Genomic DNA, 11,943 nt, shown 5'->3' with positions numbered 1-11,943 from the left:
GAACAGATCTTTGGTGTCTGCTCAGAACACCGAGCCCTCCTTGGTGCAGTGCCTGCTCCTTTGCTTTTAAGGGATTGGCTTTTAAGGTTTCCTGTCACACGGCTGTCACAGAACTGTCAGAAACGAGTGCGGTTTATGCAGAAAATCACCATTTCACGTGTGTCCCGAAATGTACCCACCACCTCTGCAGGCAGACACGGGCATGGGGAGGGAGTGGGTATCTCAGAGGCTGACAGCGAGGGAAACTGAGGCAAGCAGGGCACGGGCAGCGGTGCCGGGGCAGCCTTAAGGCAGGCGGGCGCGGAGCCGCCGCGCTGTCGCAGGGCGCTTGTGCCGCTTTAAGGCGGTGCCGGCGTTCCGGGCTCGGCAGGCACCGGGAAGAGGAACTGGGCTTTGCACTGCCGGGTCGGGGCGAGCTCCGCCGTCCCCGCTGCCCTCCCGCCGCCGCTCCGCGCTCGCTGCCGGGCAGCGATGGGGAGGACGCGCCGGGGGCCAGGACGGGTCCCTGCATCCCCCCCTCCGCTCCCCATTGCACCCCCCGGCCGCTCCTTCCTCCTGCTGCAAAGGGATGCGCTCGGCAGGGCTGCCCGCTGCCTCGGGGCGTGCTTGAAATAGAGGCACCCCTCTTTGCTTGAAGAGCACCCCCAACCCTGCTCTGAGCCCCCTATCCCCTGCCCCGAGCCCCCCATCTGCTTCCTGGGGGCTCCATCGCCTGCTCCGAGCTCCATCCCCTTCCTCAAACTCCCCAGTCCCTTTCTCAACCCCCTGTTCCTTCCCTGAGACTCCTTCTCCTGCTCCAAGCCCCATCTCCTTCCTCGGTCTCCCCAGTCTCTTTCTCAAGCCCCTTTGCCCTTCCCTGAGCCTCCTTCCCCTGCTCTAAGGTTCCATTCCCTGCTCCAACCCCCTATCCCCTTCCTCGAGCCCCCTTCCCCTTCCCTGAGCCCCCTACTCTGAGCCCCCATCCCCTTGTTCAAGTCCCCCATCCCTTTACTTGAATCCCCATTCCCTGCCCCAAACCCCCATCTCCTGCCCTGACCCTGCTTCCCTGAGCCCCCTGCCCCAAATCCCCCAGATCCCCCATCCCAAACCCCTCTCCAGGATGATTTTGCTGAGCTGTTTCCTGCACCTGCGGCCCCGGCGGGGCTGTGGTGCCCTGGCCGGGCTGGGCCGGGGGCTGGGCCCCTCAGCCGGGTCCCGCCGGGCCCTGCGGGTGCTGGTGGACATGGACGGGGTGCTGGCCGACTTCGAGGGAGGCTTCCTGAAGAAATTCAGGGCCAGGTACCCCGACAAGCCCTACATTGCCCTGGAGGACCGGAGGGGCTTCTGGGTGTCGGAGCAGTACGGGCGCCTGGGACCCGAGCTGAGCGTGAGTTGTGCTTCCCCTTCATGGGCTTGTCCCCCTCAGGGACCCTCTGAGCCCCAGGTCATGACACTGCTGTTCCTTGTGAGGGCCACCAAAAAGCTCCCACAGGAACATGGGAGGGCTTCCAGCAGTGGGTTTTCCCCAGGAATCTAGGGGATTTTGTGCATGTCTATGTCTTTCTTAGAGTCCTAGAATGGGTTGGGTTGATAAGGGCCTTAAAGAGTATCTAATTCCAACTTCCAACTAGACCAGACTATGATGGTCTAGTGGGCTTTTTCTCTGCATGACTGGATGGAGACAGATGCAAGAAAAGGGGGTATTTCAGAACATCTGTCTTGAAATACCCCAGATTATATAGCTGGGTTTTTCTAGCTCTGATGTGGATTGGTACATTCCTAGATGGATTATTTAGCTCCTCAAGAGCAATGTGAGGGGTGGGATGCAGCAGAGCAGTTCAGAACAAACCAAGCAATTGATGCTTCATTTGAAGGCTTACGTGAAGTTAAAACAGCCTAAGCCCTCCCATGCCAGGAATTATTATATTCAGTTTAATAATTAAAGCTTAAAAGCAGAAGCTCTCTCAACGTTGTAATTTAGCATTCAGCAACAGGCTGACTGATGTAGAGAGTTGGTTTCTGCCTCTACAAATTTCCCATCCCAGTGGATGTCTGTGGTCTCATCCATGGGTTACAGTTGCAGTGGCTGAAATGTGTTATTGTAAATAAAAGTGTTCCTGTTGTTAGGAGTATGATGGTTACAGGGAAGGAGTGGGAATAAGGTCCAGGGCTCTCCCATGGGCAAAGTCCTAAACAACTTGATGATCTGAAGGAATAAAGTGTCCTTCCTGGCCGGGAGTGGTGAGAGGAAAGTGCAGAACATCATTTGTGCAGTAAAGCAGCTGCTCAAACCCCTGTTTGGCAGGGATAACACATAATAACCATTTTTTTTCTTCCTTGATCCTAACTACTTTGGATGTGTTAAATGAAGTGAGCTCATCTTGTGTCTGCTGTGATCATGTAAAACCACCAAAACCTTGGGCTGAACAAGTAGCAGAACTTGCACAGTCTGACCTCAGGGCAGTCCTGGTTTTCCCCGTGGTTTCAGGGCAGGGCTGAAGTGAGTGCGAGCTGCTCCAGACATGTGGGCCATTCCAGTCTCTGGGACCAGAAAATAGGAGCCAAAGAGTCCAGTGAGCTGCAGGTCCCAGCTCTGAAAGGGAGAGAGTTCAGCAATGCAGTGAGCACACAGACCTGGAGAGCTCTGGACAGGCAGGGAGATTCCTTATGGGGCTGAGGATCTGTCCTGGCCCATGGTGGGATTCCCAGCCTGGGGGATTTTTCCATCTGCTGCTGGTCAGCATGCTGGTCATGGTGCCATAAGGAATTTTTCTGGCTCTGGGAGTGGAGTGGGTCTTTTCCTCAAGCTGAGCTGAGTTCTCCCCTCCTCAAGCTTGATTGCAAAATTCTTTTTGACATAATTGGAAGCAGGATAGCTGTGGAAGTGCTGCTGCAAGAAAACACTTCAGTGCAATTTGAAGTGCTCTACTGCACGAGGCTGTGTTTCTCAGGGGTCTCTTGTGCAACTACAGACAATACCCTAAAAATAAAATCCCATTACTGCTCAGTCTGAGGCAGAGCAACTGGAGTTTGCATGTTTGCACAGCCCCAAACTTTCAGGCTGGCTGTTCTTGCCATGGAGCCTGGAGGCATTTCTGCATCTGCAGCTCCTCAGCTGCACCTCAGCACTGGGGCTGGGCTACTTCTGCTTCTTCCCAGTTCTCCTCCCCGAGGACACAGTGTTTGTGCAAAATAATTGCTTTCCTGGCACCTGGCAAGCTGTTAACCTGTTTGAGCAGTGCAGGGGCTGCTGTTCCTGAGAGCTGTGCTGGACCCATGGCAGGCAGCCCCTGGACTCTGCCCTCACCCCAAGGTTTTGCTCACTGTGAGCTCCTTTCTGTTCTCCCTGTGCCATACCAGGCTGCTGTCCTGGATGTTGTGTTTCAAATCCTTGCCTGGAGATGCTCTATTTGCCTGCTAGACCTTGTCCAGGCTTCCCTGAGGAGGAGCATCTGCATCCATCCTGACATGTGGTTCCTCCTGTAACGTTCCTGCTCCTGGGAGAGCAGCCTGGCTGCTATTTTAGGTGATCTCATGGAGACAAATAGGCCAGACAGAACCTGAACAGTACCTGAACAGCACCATGGTAGAGCTGTCAGCTGGATCCACGTGGATCTGTCCCTTGGATGGGTTTGGTTTGAAGCTGGATAATCTCTGGTGTTTGGCTTAGAGGAAGGTGCAGCTCCCTCTGTGTGTGGGGCTGCAGAGGCAAAACCAACCCTGTTTATTTGTTCCATCTCCAATCTGATTTGTATGGGATGGGTGGGGAGCAGAGGCACCCACAGAGGCAGAGGGGGTGAGCAGGAGAGACTGGAGCTGGTGCTCCCACTGTTCTCCTGTCCCCTCCTCTGTCCTAGCAAAGGGTGAGGAGGATGCACATGCAGGAAAAAACACAACAAGTGCAGCAACTGCTTGCTTTCCCCTCACAGGAGAAAGCCATCAGCATCTGGGAATCCAAGAACTTCTTCATCGAGCTGGACCCTCTCCCTGGGGCTGTGGAAGCTGTGAAGCAAATGGCAAATTTGGCAGAGTGAGTATGAACCTGTCTGTGGGGATGGACAGAGGAGCAGCTGTGTCTTCACTTCCACCTCTTGGCAGAAGTGCTGATACAACAACAGCATTAAAAATAAATATCTCCCACCCATCAGGGAAGGGAGGGGAGAGAGGGCTTTGACTCCTGGAGCAGTCACCTACAACATCAGCCATGTGCAGCCTCTTCCTTCAGCTCTGCTCCAGCAAAGGCTGTGCAAAGGGGGATGTGATTGTGCTGTGGGATTCTGTGAGATGGGGGATTAATATGTTAAATCTGTTTGATCTCTGTATGGTGGGGGTTGGCTTTGGGCTGCTCTGGGCCTGCTCTGGCCCAGAATGACACTCTGGCCCTGTTTTTCTCCTCGTGGCAGCACTGATGTGTTCATCTGCACCAGCCCAATCAAGAAGTACCGGTACTGCCCTTATGAGAAGGTGAGCAAGCCCAAATCCCAGCTCCCCTCCCATCCACACTGCCCAGTGAAAGGTGTCTGACCCCTTCACGCCTCTGTCTGTAAAATTTACCTGTTCCATCCATTTGCATGCACTGAGGCTCTTGGTCTTATTCTTTCATCATAACATCAAAAGCTGCTTGGCTTTCTAAGGACTTTTACTCCAGCAGCATCCAAATCCACCCCATTAATGAACTTAATTAAGAGAGAAATCCTCCCTGTGTGGGGACCAGGGCTGCTTGCACTCCACCAAGCACCCCCTGCCCCATCCATCAGCCCTCCCTGAGCTCACCAGCCATCTCTTGCCTTCCAGTATGCCTGGGTGGAGAAGCACTTTGGCCCTGAATTTCTTGAGCAGATTGTTTTGACACGAGATAAGACAGTGGTTTCTGCTGATCTGCTTATAGACGACAGACCTGATATAACAGGTGAGGGGTGAGGGTGAAGCCAAGGGTAAGGGTGACTGGAGGGAGCCAGGGATGGGTGTTGGTCTTTCTGTGCTCTTTGGGTTTTGTAACTTTGGGGTTTTCATGTTGGAGTGAAACCAACTTCAGGGTCTCATGTTGGAGTGAAATCAACTTTAGTGTCTCATGGAACTGTCCACCACTGACCTTCCTTGCCTTGCAGGGGCAGAGCAGAACCCCAGCTGGGAGCACGTGCTCTTCACTGCCTGCCACAACAAGCACCTGCAGCTGAAGCCCCCCAGCCGCCGGCTGCACTCCTGGGCTGATGACTGGAAGGCCATTCTGGACAGCAAACGCCTCCCACCCGGCCAGGCCACCTAAACATCAGCCCCCAGGGCCACCTGGGGCTGCAGCCACCTGCCTGTGTCCCTGTGGAGCCCTGCTGAAGGCCACAGCGACAGGACAGACAGACAGACGCTGTCCCTGCTGCACAGAGGAAGAGGAGGGTGAGCTGAAGCACCACAGTCACCTGGACTTGAAAAACAGACCCCAGCCCAGCCCAGGCATTGCCCTCTGGCTCCTGGGGTGTCTGTGGTGCATCTGCACCCCACAGGGCCAGCCTGGTGCTCCTGATGGACAAGGTCACCCTCAGCGTGTCACTGCCCTTGCTTGGGCATTGCATGGCACAGAGCAGCTCTGCATCCTCCCCTCCACAGCGTGGTCAGGGATCATGTGTGTGATTTGCTTAGTTCTTGCCAGGTTTCATCCCAAGGGGCTGCCTCAGGAGATCTCTGCCCCTGACAGTGCTTGGGTCTGGGGAGAGGGGTGGCTGCAAGGGCAGGGAGAGCAGGCAGGGGCTGTCCAGGCTCCCTGCACTGGGAATTGTCAAAGCACATCCCTGGATGCTGTCTGCAGTTCTCACATACTGCAAGGGAAGATGCTGGGGGGATGTTGCTGTTAAAGGCTGGGGAGCTGTGCAGGTTTCAGCCAGGGTAGAGTTCATTTTCTTCACAGAAAATAGAGCCCCATACGAGCTGCTGTGAAAAAAATTAACTCTACCCTGACCAAAAGCAGCATGGGAGCCCATGAGGGGTGCCCAGGGTGGTTTGTTCTGCAGCTCCACCATGATCCCAGCTCTGTCTGGGGACAGAGGATGCTGCCAGCCCCACTCCCCTGGCTCTGGGCCCCTGCAGGGAAGTGTTCAGTGCCTGGCTGGTGCAAAGGGGTCACAGCTGGACCAGCCTCCTCTGCCAGGGGACAGTGCAGGGGCTGCTGAGCTCTGGGAGCACCCAGCTCTGCTGGGAAGGTGCAATTGGCCCCCCAAAAGGGAAGTTTAGACCAAGGGGCAGCTCCAAGTGGGATGGTTTTGGCATAGCTGTGCCCACAGCCTCTTCCTCCCTTGTTTGTCTCGTTTTTGCTTCTCTGAGCCTGCAGCAGTCCAGCCTTGAACTTCAGTGACCTGTCTGGCAGGAGAAAGCTGCTGCTGCTGCTGCTGCTGCTGGTCCCAGAGAGACATCCCAGCTGCTGGGAGAGCCTGGCATCCCCTCCTGCCTGTGGCACTGCCACAGGGCAGCCACAGCCTGCCTGTCCCCAGTGGGAGCTGCTGCTGGGCCCCCCAGGCAGAGCCCCAGGGATGAGCTGGGGGTGTCACTGCTGACACCACAGAGGCCCTTGGCCCCCTCTGCTGTGTGTCCCCACGCTGTCCAGGACCCCACTGCCCTCCTGGCCCAAGGACTTGCTGGCTGCAGCAGTGAAATTCCCCCCATGGACACTGAACGCCCCAGGCAGAGGTGGTGGCCAGGGCTTGGCTGGGATTTCACCCTGCACCCCGTGCTCACACCTTTGCTTTGCCCCTCTGCTCTCCTGTGGACCCCAATCAACGAAAGGACATGAACTTGAAGCTGCATAATCAACAAATAATGTAATTCAGCAGTGGCAGCCAGGCCCCTCCTGTGCCAGGAGCTGGAGGGGTTCTGGAGTTGGTGCTTTGGAACCTGTGCCTTCCCTGGGTGCTGCAGGGCCAGGGATGGGGCCTGTGTTGACCTGGGGCTTGCCCTGTTTACAAAGTCAGCATGGTTGGCCCAGGGCAGTAGGACTTACATACCATAAGCATATTTTTATCTTTTCTCTTTTTTTTTTTCACTTTTCTTTATTGTTTAAACCACTGTGTGCTTCTCTGGGCGGTGGGTTTGGTTTGGAGGGGTTTATTCAGGATGTGCAGCCCCCTGGCCAAGAGCTGGCTGGGGGTTTGCAGGCTGGGAACTGGGACAGTGTGGGAGCACCATGGGCGGCTGCTGCAGCTGCTGAACATCAGGAACCCCCTGCCTCCACCAGCCCTCCACCAGCTGTTGGCCCCTCTCTGCAGCCAAGGTGACCTCATGGGGTCCAAGCTGGGTTTTTTCTGATGGTACCATGTAAATATGAGCTGCCCAAACTCCCCAGAGCCTTTTCCCTGCTTATTGAGCCAAAATGAGCTGGCACATCTCTCCAGCAGCTGCCCAAACCTCTCACCTTCCCCCGAGGCTGGGGCAGACCCGAGGGCTGTGGCTCTCTGGGGCCAGCAGGACTTTTCCCCGTGAGATGTGATGCCAGAGATAAATACACCACACCAAATATACTTGAAAGCAGAGCTGGAGTTCCTCGTGCCTGAGGCTCCAGCTCCATGCACAGAGATCCTGAGCTGGTGGCTGCTCTGATTGCTCCCACACTCGGGACCTGGAGGTGACTCCATCACTGATGGATCGGCCCATTCGTCCTTCAAGCCTGTCTGTGTCCAGCTGACATACACAGAGCTTTTCTTTTTGAATGTACATCTGTAAACCTGAGGCAAATGAGGAGCACTGCAATAAACACTGGGTTGTTTGGCATCCAGCTGCCTGGAAATGGAGTTTGGGGTTTGCAGTTTCCCAGCCGTGGCTCTGTGTGGGGATAGGGCGGGGTTCACCTCCAGGTTTGGGAATGTTCCCTTATCCAGAAAACCTGGAACCAGCCCTGCTGTCCTGGCAGTGCCATCACCCTGTTAGACACAGACCCTGTGGGCAGAAATAAAGCCAAGTGCAGGGTAGAGCTCATCTTCCTAAAGATCTTTTCTAATAAATAAAGCTGTGAAGTGTGTGTCCTGTTGGGCCACAGAGCAGAAGCTTTAAAAGGGGCTGGGACAGCCATGGACTGCCTTTCCCTGGGATTTTATGCCTTATCCATCACTGCTGGCTGCTCCACATCCACACACTCCTGTGAGGTGTCTGTGGACTCCCCTGCCTGCTGTGGGGCTGTGCCATGACAATCCCTGTGCATGACCAGAACCTGCACACTGTGAGCAGTGCCATGGCCCAGCTGGACACACAGCACCAGAGCCAGGGAGGGAGGACTGTGGGACCATCCCAGCAGGGCTGGGACAATCAGCATCACAGAGCAGAACCTGACTGTGTGCTCCTTGTACTGGTGTGGCTCCAGGATGGGACACAAGGGCTTACCAGGGTCACATCTCTAGTCCTGCTGGAGCTGGGACATCAAGGGACTCCTGGCCAGCACGGGGACAAGGTGACTCAGCTGCCAGCTAAAACAGAACTGGGTGAACACCTCCCCAGGATGCTGCTGTGGGGCCATAAAGCTGTTCCAGGACTGGTTTAGCAACGAGCATCTCCCTGTGCCCTTCCAGCTGCTTTTTGGGACTTCCTGGCAGCAAGCATTGGGCCACAGCTCCTCCTCCATCCCCACTGCCCTCACCCTGCACTGGAGGCCCTAGAGGCGACCCCGTCATTCCCTGGCCCAGGGATGGGGCAGAGGGTTTGACATCAGCTCTGCCCTGCACAGCAATGAGATGGTTTTTAAGATCCCTGGGGCGGCTGGATGGTGGCACTAGGACCAAGGTTATGATTCCAGTACAGGATGGGGCGAGTTGGAGGGGCTGCATCCTGATGGAGCATGGTGAACTCCTGGTCTGCAGCTGTATCTGTTCTTCCATGCTCTCCTACTTGGCTTTTTTTCCCTTGAAAAGCCTCAGGTTGCAGATATCACATAAATTCCAGGTGATAAGCAATTTCTAAAGCAGGCAGAGAGGAGATGGTACACAGGGCACAGGGCAGTGCTCAAGGTGCTGGTGGGAGCCTTTGCACCGTTCCTATGGGCAGGAGCTGCTGCACAAATGTGCAAACACTCACCCCCCTCAGGGGATTCCCACCTGAGAGCATCCCACTTGTCCCCAGCCCGAGCTGGCGCAAGACAGCAGGTCCTGGCAGGGCTGGAACAAGGATGCTCGGCCCTGGATCCTGGAAGCGGCCGCCAGTGGGTGCTCATTGGCTCGGGTGCTCATTAGCTCGGGTGCTCATTAGCTCGTGCTCATGCTGGCCACTGCTAAACAGCTCGGAGCAGTGTGAGATCCCAGCGGAGGGGAGAGCAGGAAGGCAGGGGCAGCGGGGCCAGCCCTGACGCAAGGGCAGCGGGGGGTGTGGGACAGAGCCAGGGCAGGGCCGGGCTGCAGGGAGGATGAGTCACCCGAACACGCAGGAGGGGAAGGAGAGCAGGAAGCGATGGAGCAGCTGGAGGCAGCTGGATGGGCTCTGCTCTGCCGTCGTGCCCAGTTTGAGGAGAGGAGCGGGATGGTGCCCCAGGGTCGCTGCTGGCACCAGGTTGGGAGCCCGGCGGTGCCAAGGCAGTGCGGGCAGGACGTGGTGCGGATGGGATGTGGATGGAAGAGGAATATCCACTAGAGGGGACTGTGTGACCGCGTGTGGAGCTGGCAGCCTGCGCTCAGCGCCGTGTGCCAGCCCTCCTTCCAGCCCTCCCGGTTATCCCTGCCCGGGCTCCAGTGCCCTCTGCATCCCTCCCGCTGGAGGCACCGATCACCGGCACCGGGTGATGCTCCAGGGTTACTTACAGGAGCCAGGAAAACCAGAGAATCATGGAATGGTTTGGACTGGAAGGGATCTTAAAAACAATCTCATTGCAACCCATGGGCAGGGACGCCTTCCACTATCCCAGGTTGCTCCAAGCGCCATCCAGCCTGGCCTTGGACACTTCCAGGGATAGGGGAATGTTCTGGGGTGGCCTCCACCAGCTGCTGAGCCTCCCCCCAGCCACTCCACCTGGATGGGGCAGAGAATGGGATGGGCAAAAACACGAATGACTTGTGGATTAGAAGAGGAACTAGGCACCTATAGGGTCTATATTGAAAATATCCCTGGAAAAATCACAGGCTGAAGGCCCCTGAGAGCCCAGGGCACCCCTCCTGTCCCTGCTCAGCTCTGCCCTTGCTTCCCCCGGGAACCCAGAGCTCTCCCAGGGCTGGGATTGCTCATCCTGCCCCGAAAGCTGAAATCCCCCAAGGAGCTGGAACATGGCTTTGCCTTTTCCTTTTGCTCACTCTGAAGCCAGAGCCCGTTTTGGGGAGCAGAGTGGGGACAGATCTGACCGTGGTGAGGACAGGGGGACTGGGGTGGCACCTGGTGGGTTTTGCTGGCCCTTCCGCTCTCCCTCAGCACCATGATATTATTTCCCTCCAGGTTGGATTAATGGGATTTGCTTCTCAATTTGTGCACAGGGACTTGAGTAATGCACTCCCCAGAGAGAAATCAACTTCCCTTGCCCCAGCAGTGCTGGGGAGGCCAGAGCAGAGCCCACATGATAGGCTGCACTGCCTTGCTCCTGTCCTTCAAGGCTCCCACACACATTAAGCCCGCCCTCCTGGCAAAAATCTTGCAAAATGTTTATTTGTGACTATGTTAACAAACATGCCTGGGGAACATGTTGTATTCAGACGTGAGCATGCCACCTTCTCCCTGCCTCCCTGGGGCCAGGCCTGTGGGCAGAGAGGGGCCAGGGCTCAGAGCTGCCAAAATCCAGCTGACGCTGCACTCGGGGCACCACCGGGACCCAGCACGAGGCCACCAAGCACCAAACCTGCCAGCAACATCCCACCAGTGCCTTTTTCCTGGAGCTTCCCAGCTCATGGCTTTTTCCTGGAGGTGCCCAGCTCATGGATGCAGCTGGGGGAAGGGTGTGACCTTGTGGAACCCTGGTGTCCTGCAGTGGACACGAGGGCTCCAGGGATCCCGTCCAGCTCTGTAAACACCCGTCATAGGGGAGGGCACTGCTGTCAGGCCACACCGTGGGCAGAGACCTCACTGGAGCTGAGCCTGCACACCCCACACCGCCCTGAGCCCATCCCTGCCCCTCACCTGCCCTCTCCTCCTCAGCTGCTGGGTGCCAGCAATGATCCTGGGATGGAGAAGGTGCCCTGGTGCTGCTCCTCTCCCAGAACACACTCACCCTCAACACACACTGTTTTAAACTCTAACTTGCCAGATTTGGGGTGAACTTGTGTCTGGGTTCAATGCTCCATGCGCCTCAATCTGCTGTCAGCATCTCCAGGTAACCAGGGCTGGAGCTGGGGCTGTTTTTCTGAGATCTGGGGGAGGGAGATGAGCAGTAATTATTGAAGGGCTGTAGTTCAGCATTTGAGGGTCTGTGGAGCTCTAATCAAGCCAGTGAGCCCCTGTGTGCCCATGGAATTTTTCCTTCATGCCATCCCAGTGGGAGCCCCAGCTGGGCAGCACCTGTGTTGCCTTCACATCCCTGTGGTGAGTGACCCAGCGGCTCCTGGGGATGGTTCAAAACACCATAAGGCTCAGGAAACTCCCAAAAGTGCTGGGAGATGCACTGGCAGGAGCTGTGGAGGCTGGGAGTTGGCTTCTGTTCAGTAAAAGTGAGGCAAGAGGGGCCTGTTGTGAGTGCCAGGGGACGTGTGAGGATGAGGAGCAGCTCCTGCTGCGTGGGCTGAGCCCTTCCCAGGATAAGGGAGGGGAAAGGCAGGGACCTGGTGCTGCAAAGCACCTGAACACCACACTGCTGCCCCCCAGGCAGGGCTCAGTGCTGTCACCAGGGCTGGAGCTGGATGGTGTTTGAGGTTCCGGCCCAGACCATTCTGTGATCCCACTGCTGAAGGCTCCATCCAGGTGTGGGCAGCAGCCAGGCCCAGCTCTCACCTCAGTGGGACTGGGGTGGATCCCTGGTGCCTGTGTCACCCTTTCTGTGCCCACCTGCACCAGGCTTTTGGCCAGCTGGGAACCCCCTGGCTCAAT

General features: G+C 56.6%; 1 protein-coding gene across 1 annotated transcript; it reads left to right on the top strand.

Moving 5' to 3' along the window:
- The first annotated feature begins 219 nt into the window (after window positions 1-219).
- NT5M (5',3'-nucleotidase, mitochondrial) lies at window positions 220-7,978 on the top strand. The gene is made up of 5 exons (XM_005487479.4): window positions 220-1,366; window positions 3,909-4,009; window positions 4,383-4,443; window positions 4,774-4,888; window positions 5,088-7,978. Exons 1-5 carry the CDS (start codon window positions 1,100-1,102, stop codon window positions 5,243-5,245), a joined length of 702 nt encoding a protein of 233 aa, XP_005487536.2. The 5' UTR covers window positions 220-1,099; the 3' UTR covers window positions 5,246-7,978.
- The last annotated feature ends 3,965 nt before the right edge of the window (window positions 7,979-11,943 follow it).

This window comes from Zonotrichia albicollis, chromosome 16, assembly GCF_047830755.1.
Source record: "Zonotrichia albicollis isolate bZonAlb1 chromosome 16, bZonAlb1.hap1, whole genome shotgun sequence".
Lineage (NCBI taxonomy): Eukaryota > Metazoa > Chordata > Aves > Passeriformes > Passerellidae > Zonotrichia > Zonotrichia albicollis.
This window is presented reverse-complemented; position numbering and strand designations above follow the sequence as displayed.